Source organism: Emydura macquarii, unplaced genomic scaffold (genome assembly GCF_026122565.2).
Source record: "Emydura macquarii macquarii isolate MOO-44397 ecotype Brisbane River unplaced genomic scaffold, CSIRO-AGI_Emac_v2 contig_499, whole genome shotgun sequence".
Taxonomy (NCBI): domain Eukaryota; kingdom Metazoa; phylum Chordata; order Testudines; family Chelidae; genus Emydura; species Emydura macquarii.
In genome coordinates this window covers 5,090,769-5,109,572 of record NW_027130636.1, presented here as the reverse complement: position 1 = coordinate 5,109,572, position 18,804 = coordinate 5,090,769, and the positions used below count along the sequence as shown (strand labels likewise).

Sequence of the window (18,804 nt, the reverse complement as noted above, 5' to 3'; positions counted from 1 at the left end):
AGAGCACCAAGGGTGAAAAGCAATAGAGACCCCCAGTCTATCAGCATGTTCAGCTTTTTACTGGGGCTCTGATGTGGGGAGAGGATACATCTTCCATTTTAAGAAGCAACTGACAGGGACCAGATGTGAATGTTTTTCAATGGACAGCATTTCACATTTACATCAGTGTCCCATGCAATTAAAAGCATTAGCCTTTTCATAACTACAATTCTGTACTATGGTGGAAATATCACAAGAGGGGATGAGCACTTTCTCATTGATCACAGCTGTTGTTCAGGGCTTTGGAGTAGAGAACAGGCACATTTTAAGAGTGGGGATCTGTGCTAAGAATTTTTTGACAAAATAGCACGTTCGAGGACTTAAAATAAATGCAGACAAGATCTGAGGTATTAAAGAAAAATTTATTTGTACATATTAGCAACAGGAGAAATAATCGAAGACAGTTATCTGCTTTGTTAAGAATAAAAACATTTAATTATAAATATTTAGCTAAAAAAAGCGTGATTTATAAAATATAATCTGTGGCGATATATATACAGTTTAATTGTTTAGCAATTCTCCCACCTGACATTAAAGATTAGAGGTTTTTTTATTTATTATTCCATGCTCACAGTTTAGTGCTCACAGTTGAAGAAGCAATACAGACAGGTAAAGATACAGGTGGTCAATCAGACCATTGGTGAGAGTCTTATCTTGGAAGGAGAGCACCCAGATTCAGGCAACAGTAGAGAGGCAGAACATTAACACATCCAGAGAGGCTTTGCAAGGAGGGACTGTTCCCCTTCTTGGTGTTCTTCAGCATATATAGACATGTACTTGGAAGTTTTTAAAATTTGTGGGCACATCTCTTGTGCTTATGAGAAATTGATATCATTGGCTAATGTAAGGTATCATGCAAGCTTCCTGTATTCAACTGCCAAATACACCTGTCTTGATTTGTAACCCATTGACTATTCCATTTCTGAGCAGAAACTGCTCATTGTACCAGATTGATTTCATAGAGTAATGACTTGGATGAAGTCATTAGAGTCCTTTTTGCACTTATGCCTTAGCATGTGAACAGAGATTCCCAGAGGTGCAAGGCTAGTGCATCATCCAATTGTCCTACCCAGCTGGCAGTGTTTCTTAGACACAGATATACCTACTCATTTCTCAGAAGTCCCAGGGCCTGAAAAAGTTTAATGAGGCCATAGTGTAGATTGATACTATGGAATGTTACAGAAGATATGTCAAAAACCCCCATCAGCCTTCTATTCCTTTTCTAAGGTAAAGCTAATTTTTCTCCTGTCAAAGTTGTAGATGTGTTCCTTGAGGAAGTCCATTTTTTTTTTTTTTTATTAAAAACATAAAGTGTTATTAATGTGGCATTTCAGAGAGTAAAAGCTGCAAGGCTCCCGGTATACTCTTGGCTAATAGGAAAGGTATATGACTGTCAATTCATTTCATTTACATCCCTGCTGGCTTCCCTCGCTGTTTACAGTGCTGCCTTTGAAACCTTTGTATTGGGACTTTGAGGGAAAGGAGAGAAGAGGAAATAAAGGATGCATGATGATCCTGCGAATGTTCAGTGTAGGGTAACATACAGGAAAGTAATTTGTACTTTGTACATCCTGATTTGCACAAAGACATCACTACTCACCTGGAAGCAAAAAATGGAGCTCATGGGGAACTGAGGAGGAGGAAAGGAGTTATAAAGAATAGAAACCAAGGAAAAAAATAGCCCAGAGCTAGTCATTCTTTTTGGGTTAAGGAAAGCTGTGACAGTTCAGTGCTCACCCATGATTTTCTACCTGGTTCTTCAACATTAGGATGAACTTTAATTTCCCTAAGCGCTACTTAACAGTACTCATCACTCTGAATGTACACAATTCTTATTGCTCATACCATTATGAACATATGGTAGTTGTGAGAGCTGTACCCTTTGGAATTTAGTTAAAGCTTCAGTCTGAAAGGATGGTGAAGCTCTAGCAGGTGATACTCTCCAGCCACAGCTGTGATTTGTGGAAATGTACCCAGTTATGTCAAGTCTCTAATAGTAGAATGGATGGTTACTGGCTGAATGCAGACTTTAGCTCCCTGAATGCTGCCCGACGGTGTTTCTTCTCTTCCTCTTCCCGCTTTCGTTCATCCTGCTCTGCTTTTATCTCTGCTTCAAACTTACTGGCTGAAGAAAGGGCTTGAACCTGTAAAGGAAAAGAGCATGAGCCATGAGAAGGATTAAGAATTTGAGCTACATACCAGCACATCTGTTTGCCCCTTCTTCTGTTGGTTTCGGTGGTGCCAAGATTGATTCAGGGTTAACAATACTACAGTAGCTGAATTTTTACACTGTGGGCCCATTGGTTCATTTTTATTCTCAAATCAGTAGGATAGTTTCATTTACCAATACTCACTTTCCACAAGAACTAAGCCAAACTGGGGGGAAATGGTGTGGATATATTTATTCCAACTCATGGGAAATATTATTGCCACTTCTTTATGACCTTTTGGGTTAAATATACACATGTAACTTCATTTTGAATTGACTTTCAAGATTGATAGCACATCTGTGTTGACCAGTTATGTATCTCCCTTCCCTAATCAAAGGAACTATGTAACCAGCCATCACAGCATGAATCGTGAAAACACAAACTTTTCCCAGTGACAAAAATTCTTGCAGAAAATTTGATAATTCTGAATTGGGACCAAATATGAGGACCTCAGCCTGTGGACCATGTGCAGACCAAAGAAAAAGGTATAGTTTGAGAGTTGTTTTTTCAGCTCTACTTTCCAGTCTTTGTTTTAACAGCTCTGCTGTACAATAGCTATGTTATACTCTCAATGAGTATAACAAACATTTATTTTTGTCCATAGCATTTCTTTCAGATAGTTTTACCAGTTTAAAAAAAACCCAGTCCAATCAAACATGAAGATACAGCTTTGTAGCATTATTCAAACCTAAAGCTTTGTCATTTAATTCAAATCTAGACAGTTGAACAGACAAGGAGAGTAAGCTCAAATATTATATTCAGAACTAAGCTCAGTGCTCTGGTGCAGGAAAAGAGGAAATTCCTAGCAGTGAATGTTAAAAGTTTGTCCAGCAGTCCTGGTCTGTGTGGTGTTCAATCATCACAGTGCATCAGGTGCTTGTAAGAGCTCTGCTTTGTTCTGTGTCCAGTTCCAATTGACTGTGCCTCAGAACAAAAGCTTCACCACACCCATGCTCTGACTCTGTGGCTAAGTCTACATTGCAAGGTGTGATTGCAACATACGTAAACATTCCCAAAGTTGGCTAAAGGAGCAATAGCAATGAAGTCATGGCAGCACAGATGGCTGCACAGACTAGTCTTGCCTGACTAATATTGCAGGTAAATACTCAAGCAGCCACTGCCCATGCTGCCATAACTTCACTGCTATTATTACTTGTGTGTGCTGCAATCACACCTCCTGACTACAGTACAGATATACCCTTTCTCTGGAAAGCTTAGCCCCTAATATCACACTCACCAAGATATTTTGTGAACTGCTTTGAATGATGACTTATTTAAATGGCCATTTCAGCCAGAGATGATGGGCAGGAGCACAAACAGGGTGGATTAAGTAAGAAGGCTACAGGGTGCTTGAAGGGGAAGGAACCACCACTGGAGCAGCAAAGCCTGGCAAAAAAGCCATTTTATGGTTCATTTAATCAGCAGAGAGTAATGCTATGGGGGCACAGCATACAAGTCCAAACAGGAAGTGGCATGACCCAGCCTAGTAGTGAGGATGTGTACTCTGTGTTGAGGAGGAAAATTCACACTATTTTAAATTGGTGAATAAGTAGATTTAATCATCTGGTGACAGTGGCGTACTATCCAGCAGTCAAGCATAATGTCCATTTCAGGGGACACTAAGAAGAGAGGACTGGGACCTGCAGAGCAAGCTTTTTCAGCTTCCCCACCTTCACTGCACCACCATACCTTAGCTTCAAAGAAGTTCTTGGCTCCTTTAACTCCCTCAATGGAGACATCTATCTCAGAGAGTTTTGCCAGCGTCATCAGCCCACTGTCTTCCTCAAGCTCTCCAGCTGCAGCTTTATGGAAAATCAGCAGGAACTAGGAAGGAAAAAAATAAACACCAAAATTTATCATTAAGGCTCAGGCTTTCAAAATAGGTTTATTACTATTTCAAGCACTTAAACTAGATGCTAAGTAAGAGCAGCAACAGATGTATGAACCCCAGGATAAGAATTTGCAATTACTGCCACAGGAAAACATTTTATAAACAAAGAAAAATGTATTTACTATAAACTGCACTTTGGACCCAATACTGTGCTCTCAGACTGGAAAGTGGGGGCCATTCAGGGAAAAGACGGGCTTCCTGTGGACCAGAGCTTTGACAGCAGTGTGGTTCATGCATTGCCTAATCACTGACACCCTGGCTGAGTCTAGTAGTATAGCTGCATGTTGCGATTCTCCAGAGGGGTCAGCTGCCTCTGTGTGTGGCCTGCCACATGTGCTGTCACCCCATGCCATTTTGGTGCCCCTTATGTAAGAGTTTATCAAGTATGCATTATAGGGTCTCCATTCACACCGCAAATACTTAACACACTAAATGAAAGCATGAGACCAGAAAGCTGCCCCTATCCTCATCTGAACCCCCATACCATCTGTCCCCACTTGTCCAGCTAGGCCCAATGGAACTCTGATCCAGGAACATATAACAGAGAGGACTGCTCCATGATCAGGACTCTGCATTGTACACAAGTGCTTGGGTGGGATCTGCGGGAGCTTCCGACTCCCATGAAGATTCCCTTTAGCTATGCAGGCCAATCTAACTTCACTGGGCTATTCACAGTAGCATAAAGACTATCTCAGATCAAGTGTGCCTGGACACTGGAGAGTGAGCATGGATACCTCAGCCTTTACTCTTGTGTAGGATCAGGGAAAAAAAAAAAAAAAAAAAAAATCACAGAAGCCAGGACACCCATCCTTTACTCAAGGTTTACAGGGTAGCTCAAGCTTACTACAATGTCCTTCTGCCATTGTAGAGAGGGGCTGGAGCATCCCATCATGGATCAACGCCAAATTCCCAAGAGAACTGTTATCCGTATTAGAAAAGAAAATGCCTTCCTAATTGACATTTGTCTCCTATACAAACAGTGGGAAGTAAAGTTTTTTTTGTTTGTTTGTTTGTTTTTTGTTTTTTTGTTTGTTTTTTTTTGGGGGGGGGGGGGGTGGATATTTTGGGGGGAGGAGAGTGGGGAATTAGTTTTGTCCAGGTCTAGTGCTGGATCACTACTCACGATTCTCAGAACATAGTGAAAACTTAGGACTGCATCACAGCTTTAAGACCACCACCTTGCAAGGGTACCATTTGGACAGAAGGTGGTTTTCTATTGCATCCATTAAGAATATGGGAGAAAATAAGCTCCTTCGGTGGTCACAATAGAGCTATACAATGATACAGTCAAGGGTAGTTTAAAAAGTGCCAATGCAGCAAATTTTAAAACCCAAGAGCACTTAACTAGAAATGTAAAGATAGCAAGAGGTACCGGACCAGAGTGCCTACTGCCAAGTTTTATTTTTTTACTGTAAAAACCAGCTTTTTTGCAACATCTGAGAGGTACATTTTTCTTCCCCTAAAGGAATTTGAGATTTTCTAGAAGATCATATGAATTCTCTCATGAACCAGAGCCCTGTACACCAAGTTTCAGTTGAGAAAACTCATATTTGTTCTAATCCTCTGAAAACAGGATTTTATTATGCAAATCCTCACACATTCAACATTAGTCATGTTGAAGTATTGTTGTAATTAGGGCTGCAGTTCTCACCACTGTGCTCTCAGCTAGTCTGTAGCTGAAGCACTGGTTTTCACACAGATTCCTCCCTGTGGAGGAGCTGCAGCAGGCCCTATTGTATCACTCAAGTCCAGCCTGGAGGATTTAAGTAACATGTAGGACCATGTGTGCTCCCTCAATAGGGATGAATTTCAAACACCAAATGTTAAAGGAGGTTCAGTTTTGTATTCCCAATTGGACAGGATTTATTTCTGTTCCAGTTCAGAGGCCACATTCTTCCACTAGAGGACAGCAGAGTCACAGTATGTCAGCCATCTCAGCCGGTTCCTTTTCCCTTCCTTTCATCTGTAATGCATGAAGTAAAACTGAATTGTTTATTATTTAGATAGTTACTGAGCAGCTGATGGAGGTCCAGCAGTTTGAGTGTCCCCTGAGCATGATAGCTACAGTGCTGGCTTTTCTCTACAGAGAATCAGAGTTTAGCAGGAGATGATTTACGCAATAGCCCTGTAAGCTTGATGTGCTTATAGAAAGAGCACATACAAGGCAAGCTGTTTTACGAGGAAGCGTCCTGCCCTCTCCCAACAAATTTAAAATAAGATGAGGTTCAGCTAAATGAGCAGATCAGCCCACTCAAAAAACTCTACAAGATCTCCTTCCACTCTGTTCAAAACTCTTCTGTTCCCTCCTCCCCCAACCAAGCCACCCAGATATTGCTTTGGATCTTTGAGATACTAATACCACCAGAGGTTCAGGCTATTAGTCAGCTTTTCCAACCCCACCCTTGAAAGCCAAACTTCCCGGCATCCAAAAAGTCTAGTGGAAGAAAAGCAGCCCTGAGGTCTGTTGCAAATGCAGTCCAGAGAAGGTTAAGTCAGTGGCTGGAAACACCCAGTCATGACCAATCACAAGGACATGTGTGCATGAATCATCCTGAAATGGGAATCAGACAGCATTCCTCTTATGGAAGATGGGCTGTTCAAGCAGGGAAAATATGCTGCTTTACTAACTACTTCAGCCAATAAAAGGCATGTGGGGCTGACTCACCCAGACAGAAAAAGTTGGGAACTTGGATTATGGTGGCCATTTACTGGATGCTCATGTATGCAAGAGGCAAAGTGCATAATACCAGAATTTTTAAGACTACTCTCCTGAGAAGCACAGAGAACAGGGCACACACTTCCCACCCCAAATCTTGACATGAATGGGATCTCTATCCCCTCCATGATTCTTAGTGACCCAGCACACACACACTACTCCTCTGTCAAAGAGCCATACTTCAGTTACACAAACCAAGACAAAGCGCAGGAAGGTGGAGTGCCTCCTGACCTCCAAAAAAAAAAAAAAAAAAAAAAGACAGTGACATGGCTACTGTAATCCCTGCCTATTGTGTACTGCATAAAACTTGAGAATATGAGGTGAGGTATTTAATAGGCCTTGAAGCAAACTATGCACAGCCACACACACACCCACCTGTGACTTGCATGTCTGCCAGCTTGGTTCATGTGACTTAGGTCAGAGATTGAACATTTTACTAGGTAAAGGGATGCCAGGATGGATTTTATTGATGCCAGATACAGATAGAGTTAAGTGGTGGTGTTACAGCTATTGTCTCTTCTTTCCTTTGGTGGATGGGGAGTTTGACTCTAGGCATTGTAGAGTAAGTTATGCTTCTCTTTTTAAGCACACGCTGTTGAACCCGAGTCTTAAAGAGGAATTTTGTGGAGTTAATTGATGACATATTGATGGACTCTTGACAAAGGTCATAGTACAAGTCAACTTTATCAACAAACATGTCAGTCATCTGCAATAGGAAGCCAGTATAATACAAGAGAAAAGAGCGGTTTACAGGTTACAGCAATTCACAGCATGAGGATTACGGTTTCTTCTTCTCTGGTGCAGGGGTTGAATGCTGCAGGAACACATAGGATGGGGCAGATGACTAGCAGCTATGGAATCCTGCATAACATCCTGTGATATGCTGTTGTCCAGTGCAGGTGGTACATAACGAATAGATGTAGGGCCTGCTGCCATAATCACTACTCATTGGCTTTGTGCTAAATACTTTGTCATGGAACTTCTGCTCCTGTAGCCTCTCCTGCCCTGGGATTGCTTTGGGACAGCAGTGATCACGGAATTAGAAATAAGAAACAATTGCTGTTCAGTTTCCAGTTCCAATACCTTCCCACTCCCCAATATCATGGTTCCTTTCCATCTATCTGTTGATTGTCAGCAGAAGGGAAGCAGAGTTGGACAAAGCAATAATTGATTCCACCTTACTTGGCAGTGGGAGATGTAAAGCAATTTGCTACCAAATAATGCTTATGTGTTGCACTTGATTATGCCTTTCTGTGTATTTGCAGCTAGGTAAGGGCAGAGAGCTAAGCCGGTATCCTGGTCCAGGGTATGGACCTAAAGAAGTGTAGCATACATTCTGAGGATCATTTGCCCAGTGTATAATTTATTACAGTAAGATTATCCTGATTTCAGAGTGCATCTTACTGAAATATTCACTGCTTAGCAGTCTTTTTACATCTGGCTCTATGATGCAACAGAGCCAGCTGCCGTGCACAGTGTTCCAAGTGTTGGCAGAAATCCCCCAGAACAGGCTTTATAACTGAACATGGAGGGGCTGTCGAAGCCAGCAGGTTTTGGTGAAGTTGGCACAGGTGGGTGGAGCAGGAAGTATAGGCAGCTGTCACTTTTGCTGTGGCAACAGTGCAAGGAGGGAACTGACTGACTCAAGGAGAAAGAAGGGACATGCACTCTCACGTGAGACAGCATCTGTCCATTTTAATAATGGCTGTGGTGGCCACATGAAACCAGAAGCGTTCTCTACTCCACATACATACAGAACCAACAGAGAACAAATAAAAGCAACATACCTGGTATAGAGAGACCCTTGCCTCTCAAGCTGTCACTTTCATGAACCTGGAACTATCTGAAGAGGTCTTGTCATCCCACTATAGTATCCATGAAGCTTCCATTTTTTTGTCTGTACCCCTAGTGTCGCCTGGGGCCAGAGAAGCAGTGTTCTGCTCCACCAGATTCCTTGGTACCATCCAGAATTATGTCAGGCTCAACTGATAGAGCCCCAAAAGAGTTCAGTTCATTGTAAGATGGGCAAGCTCTCTTCCCTGCCCTAGACCCTTTGCTGACCTCGACTTGGTTAAACTTTCAATTTTATTTTCTCACAGTCATGCTTGCCAGAACCAGTAGTACCCTGCTCTCCAACGTGTTTGTATACTTGTTCTGACACCAGTTCTTCAAAGTTCAGCTGCAGCCGGTACCATCTCCTGCTCACAAGTGTCCAGCCATCTGCTTTGTGTCAGCTGGCAGCATGCTTGCCAAGACATGATCACTGTTCCATCAAGCCACTTTTCAGCACGCTCAAGTGGATACTGGTGAAAAAGTAGCATGCAGTGGAATGTGTTTAGGTGAGGTGCTTCCAGAAAGCCTGACCTCCTATACCAGATACAGTACTTAAGCAGTAACGGGTGAGAGGACTGCTTACACAGCTGAGGTTAAGCCAGCACTTCTATGCGGGATTTCACCCAGTCAGACCGACAGCAAATGACAACATAGTTGCTACCCTTATTCTGAGTAAGTCTGTTCCTCCAAAATGATGGTGCGAACACTTCTACATCATAGAGAATAATGTGTGCATACATGGTGCAATAGGCATGTGCTATAAGCATGGGGCTAGGGACTAAACAAGGTGACAGTCTATACAAGAGAACTAGAGAGTCAAAGCCAAACAGCAGAGTAGGTAGGAGGTATTTACATTTTTCTGCATACAAATAAAATCTTAAAATAAAATAAAAAAAAAACCCACACATTGGCTCCCTGCTTCTGCCACATTAGATTTCCCTGTAATTTCACACTAGAGTCAACCTTTTCCCACAGTGCACCCACAGAGACATGACCAGGCTGCTCTACATCTTGGCCATTGCCCAGAAGGGATTGATATTTTACACGAATTTGTGACCAACTTGTTTACAATGTAAAGTATCAGCAATGAATTACACCACAGTCGATACAGATTCAGCAAAAGCTGACTTTTCAGGAGAACAATCAGGTGTTCTACTGAGACACCACAATGTGACTAACAGTTGCTGCTTTCCTTATCTTTGCTGATCTCTGTTCATGCCCCTTGCCAACTTAGCAAGCAGCTGCCTGCTGTCCTAGTCTACTCATGCTCCTTCCTACCCAGCATACTTCATCTGTTGGAGTCCAGCTGCTGCCTAGCCTTTGTTCATATCCTCTTGGACAGCAGCTGCCAGAGTTTCCTGGCACTTGGAATTGAAAATTCCAGGTCTGAACATTTGAGGGTTCAGAGTCTTGGTTATGGAGACAACAGAAATGCCTTTTGATAAGTTATGGAGCCCTGCTCTGCCTGCTTAAGATAGGAAGGAGGTAAGTATTGCCTTCTTCACGGAGCAGAGAGTGCAGTAAAAATCTCCTAGAAACAAGATAACTCCCTGCACCTGACCAACACCTGCCACTGCATCTAAAAAAAAAAAAAAGTGATCCAGAAGCACATTAGGGGATGCTTTTTGCTCAAGTCAACATTAATTATTTAACTGCTAAATCATTAGGCTTCAGTTATCCTCATTCAGAAGTGAAAACTGTTCCCATCCAGCTCAGAGCGGTCATAAATGCATTAAGCTGCATTATACCCAGGGCCTGGGATAGAAATCAGTAAGCTTGCAGATCTTGGGGAAGTTTCAGCTTCTTACATATTAAGCATGTCGCTTGAACCCTATTCTCATTAGTCTCTGATTTTGCTGCCTCTGGTGGAGCTGTCTTCCATGCTAAAAAACAGTTGTGTTCCTTGTGTAGACAAGGCTACTGGAAAGCTTTTGACATGGAGCTACATCTCAAGACTATTTGGAAATGGAAGCTAATGCAGAATGTGACCTCCTGCTTACTGAACAGATTTCAAACCAAGCAGGCAGGTACCCTATGAGTTGCATTGTGTCCTTCACTTATACCTTGCTTCATACAACAGAGCCTGCCTACTTCTTTCCCGTGCTGATTGCACCTCCACTACCACATAGCCTATTAAGCTACCTCAGATTTATAACAACCTTGGCCAGGCCAGAAGGAGGAAGGAAGATCTAGCACAGCTCAATTCAGAGAAAGGATACCCAATTCCAGACTGATACTCCTTGGCTATGGAGCCCCACATCACATTACTTCTTTGCTGACTCTTACCTCACGGAAGCTGAGCTTGCCATCAAAATCCTCATCCACTTCTTTGATCATGTTTTTCAGGCCCAGGTGGGTCTGAGGAGCTCCCAGCTTCTCCATCATCAGTTTCAACTCCATTAGGTCTATATAACCATCCTTTCCAGAGTCATACCTGAGGAGACAAAGGACAAGTCAGTATTCTCTCACACCCATGCTGCACTGACAACACAGGGAGTTTTCAAAGCTTAGTTTCACAACGTAGGTAAGTGGTAGTCTAATTACTGACATTCTAGGCAATGTTCTTAGGACATTCCTCTTGAGAATAAAGTGTGAAGATCAAGCACACACACCCCACCCCAGGGATTCACTCTCTGGAATGCGGTGACCAAACTGGCTATCCAAATCTAGTAAGTTTAGGGAAGTCACATGAGGCCTTTGAAATTTGTTTCCTAGAATAAAACAGATTAGTCTGTAGGGAAAAATGCAGAAGTGATTTAGGAGCAATCCTGCCAGAAATACTAAGGGTTGGAGTAGGGAGGAACCCACACCACCATTAAGGAGTTTAGGCTGTTGCCCACTGGTAATGTAAATATCCATGCCTTGCAGGCATGCTGAAGTGTTTATCAGTCCATGCATTCCTCTAACTCCGTGCTCCATAACATGCACAAGTGTATTAGAGAATTCAAGTCAATGTGGTATGCCATGCACATACCAGACCACTACCTAGTGCCACATCTAGAACTATCTGTTCCAGCTAAGGTCTTTCATGCTACTTTAGAGTTTAAAAAAGATGGGATGGTCACTCAGCCAACTACTTAAAAGGAAGCCAAAATACTCTGGCACAAGTATTTTACCATTTGACTTGCTCCTGTGACAAACAGAGATGCTATGTAATCTAAGAATACTGATATGTAATAATTTTATGAATACTGGATGTGATCTGGTCAAAAAGTTACTGTATAGCTATTACCAAATTAAGACTTTCCTGTATGAATGTACTGAGCCAGCTTACAAGGTGATTATTGGAAAGACATCAGAGAAACAAAAGAATAAACTACAGATAAGCAACCTCTCAAATACCTAGGGGGCAATGACAGATCAGTGGCCTACTTCCAGGCTCCAACCTGAAGTTATACAGCTGTTTTGCCAGTATTGGGAACTAACAGATAAAAAGGCTATAAATAAATAGTTAGAAAAAGAAGAGAGGTCAAAGGACAGGATAAGTTTTAAAATAACACTGCAGTGCAGGGGAAAGAGAACAGGTTTGTCACTTAAGGGGAGAGACTGGTCATCCAGACCTTCGCAGTTTTGTGGGTCCATGGTACTTAAACCTACCAGGATCCCCATGTGGGAGATGGGTAGGCACCTGGTAAGGTAGATGTGTGTATAATCTGTTTATTGTTTACAAGTGCTTCTCTCTGAAACACTTTTTTTCAAAATAAATACTTTGGTCATTGTCGTAAGCACGGATCACTGTTCCTGGGGAAACAGAACTGCAGGTACTGAAGAAAAATCAGGTCTACTGAAATAATCATGGTTAGCACCTGGGGACTGCAGCCCAAGGCCTGGTCCAAGTGGAAGAATCACAGGATGCCCCCTCTAGAAAGGAGCTGGTTAGAGCCCCTAGCTCTGAAAGGATGTACACCCCAAAGAGACCAGAAAGGATGAGAAAAGTAGTTAGCCCAGGAACTGTAACACTCACTAATGTAGGAAGCTTTTAGGGTGAGGAGAGGTGAGATTCTGCTACTTATGCAAAATAAAGGATCACTTTAGGAATGTACAGGGATACAGAAATGGGAGTCTGCTGCAGGGTGTCTGGCAAGTTGAGGGAGAGGAATCTACTGACTTTCAAACAAAGTTCTCTGATAAACGGTATGAAGGTGGGGGCTGGAGTCAAACTAAAAATAAGCAGCTCTTGGTGCAGATACAGACTGCTGTAGGTTAGAACATTACTTCTCTAGATTATGAAGACAAGAAAGCTCTTCACTGTTAAATTTTATGTCAGCAAAACTGCTGTTTCTTATAAGTCAGCAGAGATCCCCATGCAGAAGGCAGCAGCAAATTTCAATCTATGACATTACATGGACATACTATGCTGGTCTGTTCTTTAAATTTAAAAGAGACAAGTTAGTTGGTTGTCTAGCAGCGTGTGCCATGCCAACTTTGTTTTGTGGTAGCACCTCTTCATGCTTTAATGTGGGCTTCAGGCCCTTTGTGTTCATAAGGCTTTTTCAGAACAGGTTTTCTTAGTGGAAACAAGGATTGAAATATGTTATTTTAAAAAAGAAAAAGGAGATAGGGAAAGGAGATATAGCGTTAGAACATGAAAGCAGTTGAAGCAGATGACTGTGTAGGTGTATACCATGGATTTCAGCGTAAGAAGGAGCAACTAGGAGTCTGGGACCTAAGCATTCACTATCCTTTGACCTTCTGAAAACAAAAAACGGTACTCTTCCTTTAGAGGGCAATATCAATATCTGCTGGGTCTTCAAATGGATTTAAGACATGTTAATGGATGAACAAGATAATTTTTATAATTGATCATACAGATTCCCCACTGGTCCTCTTCCTTATACCCAGAGAACCAAATTTACTTCAGGAGAGGGGAGTTGGGAAGAAGGAGGTGCATTGTAATTAAGGCAATAGAGGTGATGAGTGAATGAGAGCGGAGAAAAGATAGAAAGGCGCTCTAATGCTGAATGAATGAGGAAGGAACCTCTACCAGTTGTAGCACTGGCTGCCTGGCAAGAGCACAGCATCACTTTGGACAGGGATTCAGTGAGTAACTTCGGTAAGAAACTACTGCAGAAGCTGGGTGACTTTCCTAAGCAGAAGGAAGGGGGCAGGGTCTAATTGTATGCAAGCAAGCAACACTACTGTACAATCCATTTTTTCTTCTTACTCTATATTCCTCTCCCTAATCCAGTCTGAGCTTCACTCCCTTCAAACATGCAAGAATTCTTAAATTAGCTAAATACTTTTGATGACTTCAGAAAGGAAGTCCCAGTCATAGCTTTTAAGCTTTCGTCTGTCATAGGAACAAATCAAATCTTCCCACCCTTCGTGTTTCACTCACCATGAGTTATATTAAAACAAAAACAAAAAACTGTAACCTTCCTAGACTTTAAGAGCAACATAATCAGTTTCCTTGAAAGAAGCTCAGTCCAATTAAAAAGCTTACACAGTTAGAAAAGAAGCTGCACTAGACACGAGCATGAACAAAGCTGCTGGTCTCTTAGCTGTTGCAGGGAGTGAGCAAAGTAAGGTGGGGGTACAACCAGAATGGTCCCCCACCCACATGAATGAAGACAAGGGAAAATGGAGAATGCTGCTTCTCCAGTGGATTGGGATGATTCAGAGTTTGTCAGAACCATAGGTGCCAGGGTTGATTATGGAGTTTTCCTCCTCTTCCTATTGTGGATCCACAGATGGCATCCTAAAAGGAATCCCTAGCACTCTCCCCTTTTCTAGCAACTTGAAGGGAGGAGGGGAAGAGTTGGCTTGGCTTCTTGTTTGGCCATCACTCTTGGTTAGTGCCCGCTCCATCAGAAAAGCTTTCAGATTGGTCTATGGCCAGTAGGTTTAAGGTAAAATTCTCAAAAGCACTGAATAACTTAGGAGCCTAGGTCACTTTTGAAATTTTTACACATAGTCTGCCGGCTATTATATATGTGGTAAAGTTTCCACCTGCCTACTAGCGGGTGCATGGATGGGTGTGTATGGGGCATATGATTGTCTATGACTGGGGCTTTGCTGGTTGAGGGAAGGAGGCATGAGGGAAAACGTTGATGGGGAAGTTAGAATTGGGAAGTATTGGTGTTGTCATGTGACAATGACCAAACAGAAAGTGTCACTTTCTTCCAGTGCTGAAAAAGGAACTAACTGGAATAAAGGAAACTGTATGATCCCTAAAGCAGTGTTTGCTTCACTGCAGAACCTTCACCAAGTCCCCCCTGCCTAGTTTCCTGTGCAGTACATGAATCCACACACGTATATCTAGACTTTTTATGAAAAGGGGCCGAAACAGAATTTAAAAAAGTAGAGAAACTGATATAGGAAGTTTGAGGGAGAGGGGGAAGAGAAAGTAAACAGACATGACAACTCAGGAAAAAAGCTACAGTATGGTTCGTTACAGAAAAATAATGGAATGCGACCAGGAAGTTTACCAATTTAACTAGATAAATATTGTCTAGGTTGTTAATACTAAAGGAGGTAAGTTGTATTTTAGCAAGTGTCACAGCAATTTGATAGACATGGTAACAAAATACAGTATCCAACTTTTAGTCTTTCTAAGTGCAGGGAGAGAGGGAGCATTACGTGGCAAGAGGTCTGGTATTTCTCTGCAGCTAGAAAGAAGCATGGTATGTTTTTTCACACCTTGACCAGAGCATCCAGTGCTGTTTCAATGACATGCATGTCTGAAGCATGGACTAGAAATAGGACTGGAATTAATATTCTCCATCTGGATTCCTGACGTAGGACACAGCACCTTTTAAAGACAAGTCAGTCAATTCAGAGCTGAAGCGGAAGGAAGACACATACCTAGAGTTCCTCCACTCCTCATAAGTGATTGACAGTGCTCAACTCCCTAAAAAGCATGGGATGATCTCTCTCTTGAAACAATTCATTTAGCAGTTAGCAAATTCATCTGCTGTTAGACAACATCCAAGACTTCACAGGATCTGCCCGGCCAGGCTTGTAAATATCATTACAACGACAATAGCCATCATTATATGTCACACCCAGCAACCTTTGCTGCTGAAGGAAACATTTATTTCCAAGATTAGGGTCTTTATTCTTAGCTGGAAGGCATTTTCCAGTTTGAGGAGTGTACTTGTGGTGAGGGGGAATAAAGCAAGGCAGTACTGGTATTCCTGAAATGTTCAGACGATTCCCTAAAATGTGGGTTATATAGCTCCAAAAGAAACTGATATATTGTACATCATTTCTGCATCATTTTAGTCTAAAATTAGAAATCCCACTACCAAAAACCTAGCTGTAGCACACAGGTTTGACACTGGCTTCTTATTCTATGATACGAAGAGGCAAATTTGTTAGCTACCACTGCTGCCTCTTTGTATGACAGCAGTCATTTAACCCCTTCAGAGAGCTATGCCACCCTCACAGTAGAAGGCCTGGCCCTGAAGGAGTTAACCAACTGTACTTGGGTCCTGGAACCATCAGGCACAGTTTCATGGCTCCATCATTCCAGCACACAGGCAGCACAAAGCCAGGATTGTGAGAAATTAGGACTTGTCAGCAGTGGGCCGAGATGGCAAAGCGACACTGTACCAATAGCACAATAGGTGTTCAGTACGCAGAGCCAAGTCCAGCCTTCAGAGCAGGGCTTTCCAAAACAGTTTAACCTCCGGATTTTCTATAACAACTCTGCTCCCAATCTGCTCTTATTTCATTAAGAGCGAGGCGGGGGATAAGAACAGCTCAGGAATATAATATTGGAAGGAGCTCCTTCTTCCAGAGCCTTCTGAGAGCCAACTCAAACACAGGAAAAGTTATGAACTGTCAGTGCATTTGATAGCTGGTAAGACTCAAGGGGGAGGAGATGTGAGGAAAGAGAAGACTTGTTCTCCCAGACTAGAAAACTCAGACAGATCTTGCAGAGTGAAAATTGCATCCTGTGAATCCTGTACTACATACATATTACTCACCCACCCAGTTTTAAGAACTTGGTAAGGTTACTCTGGTACTCCAGAGCCACATGGCAATGCTATTTAGGAGAGATTTTTGTATGATTCAACAGAGATACATGCCTCCCCATGTTCCACTGAGGCCTGTGGTGTTGCAATTAGCCTTGTAGGCACAAGTACTCAGAGAGTGTTAACAGGGAATACAACCCACACAGCAACAGAAAACATTTTTAGTCAGCTGGCTGAAATCAGTCCTTTGGATTCAGGCCTGCACTTCTTGGCCCTGCTGCAGCACCATTTTGTATGCCACCTGCCTTTGTGGAAACTCGCCTTTAGGGGCTACATCTAAGCCCCTTCCAAATCCCTAAAAAGCTCTCATCCTTGCTTCATTGCAAATTGAGTGGTGGAGCAGCCGTCCACCACCTACAGAGTTTTGGAGGAAACCAGTCAATTAAGTGCCATATTGAGGTGCAGCAAAGTGGGTGCTGGTGCACCTTAGAAGCAAGTGGATTTACTTGGCCATATTGGGGGGGTGGGGGGGAGGGGAAGAAGCTACATTTTCATCAGCTAGACTAGAATGCCTGTTCATTGAGATCTTAGGTTTGCAGGAGATGGTGGCAAGGCAGTGCCCACTAAACCGCCACTAAAAACATGTACGTTTTTGGAAGAGAAGTGCCAGAAGGGACAATGTTTCAAAAACTCAATAGTATACAAAGTTCTATTTTTCTTTACACCGTGTATCTTTTGTTGATCTTGCAGGTCCCATTGGGAGCGCTCAAACCTGTAGGCAGCTGATAAGTAAATCCTGAGTAGTCTGCATTTGTACTGTGCCCATACAGAGTCACAGTGGTGGATTGCACATTAAATAGCCTTACTCAGAGAAAATGCCATCCCACCTGTGTGGTGGACACTCATGTACTTCCACAAGCCCATGTTGACTGTTACAGACCCAGGAGGTGTTTGCGACAATGGCAGCACTGCCAGGTTCATACTGTAGATACAGTGTGGGGCAGTAGTGGTGACAAGTTATATATCTGATTTTTGCCAATGTAGATTCACCCGTATGGCAATGCTACTCTGGCTGCTTCCTCTGCTATTCCCATCAGGGAGACTGTAGTTTAGGCAAAGAAAGCCATAGAATCAGAGAAGAGCTCTATCAGAAAAAGATACAGATTAGCAAGGTATGAGGGCTACTCCCATGTAGGCAATTTGATGGTAGCAAAGTGTAGGAAAAGGAGGAGGGAGTAAGAGCGGAGAGTTGAGAAGAAAGGAGAGAAGTCTACAATGGATAAGTTTCTTATTTAGGGCAAGAGACCTGCTGCAGAGCAATGAGGTACTTCCCACTGCAGGACTGAGCATTTCTGTTTACAGCATGTGAAGAAAGCTTAAAACAAATTTCTTACCAGTTTAGCACTCAAGGAGCATGTTGTAATCAACACATGGTAAGAATGCTGGAGCCTCATTAACATTTTCCTCTAGAATTACGGTTAATCTGAACCAGTGGGCATTTCCACGCCCCCCTCCCCAAAAAAAAAAAAATTGCCCTGGTGGAGGGCCTGAGGACAGAGGATGAAGTTCAATCATATTCACATCTCTGCATTGCAGTGCTGGGCTGCCATTTGCCCATGCTAGAAGATTGTGACAAGGAGAACTGTAAGGCTTAGACTGGGAACTTATGTCGGTTTAAAGTCCCCATGCGGTCTGCAATAGCCTCAGTTTTTGTTTGGACTACAGGCAGAGAAATTCCCCCCCCCCCAAAACCCCGATCCTGTCTCTATGTTTGTGATGCCAGCCGATTACCCCCCAGCCCTCCATGCGATTTGCATTAGAAAGTCACTTGCTACATGTATAAAATCATAAGGAAGACAAGGGAAACCTGTCACTTCTTCCTCTTCAATACACAAACAAGAGGCAACATTGTATCACACCATCATTGCTGAAATTGATCAATACATACATTGGTCCTAACTTTAAAAGCTGTGTCTACATCCAAGCATCATTATTTCAAAATCTAACATATATATATATATATATATATATATATATTATATATATTCACTAGTTTGGCTGTGGCTATCTTCCCCCCCCCCCCCCATTCTGTAGACACCTCTCCAGTGGCCGGCCATTAAGCAGTGCTGCACACAGACTGTCTCAGATTAGGAAAAAGGAAGAAACTAAACACCGTACCCTACCCCTGGAGAGAGT

The 18,804-nt window shown here is 42.6% G+C and overlaps 1 protein-coding gene across 2 annotated transcripts in view; it reads right to left on the bottom strand.

Annotated features, from left to right (window-relative positions):
* Positions 1 to 382: 382 nt before the first annotated feature.
* The window catches only part of EFHD1 (EF-hand domain family member D1), a 30,899-nt gene continuing 12,477 nt past the window's right edge, over positions 383 to 18,804 (bottom strand). Inside the window, exons 2-4 of one of the 2 annotated variants that reach the window (XM_067538798.1) lie at positions 10,976 to 11,123; positions 3,939 to 4,073; positions 383 to 2,183 (exon numbers count right to left, since the gene is read on the bottom strand). In XM_067538798.1, the coding sequence (XP_067394899.1) occupies positions 2,049 to 2,183; positions 3,939 to 4,073; positions 10,976 to 11,123 (418 nt within the window). In that variant the 3' untranslated portion in view covers positions 383 to 2,048. Of the gene's footprint in view, positions 2,184 to 3,938; positions 4,074 to 7,182; positions 7,671 to 8,643; positions 9,160 to 10,975; positions 11,124 to 18,804 lie in introns of those variants that run through there. The other variant, XR_010918139.1, reaches the window with a different exon arrangement.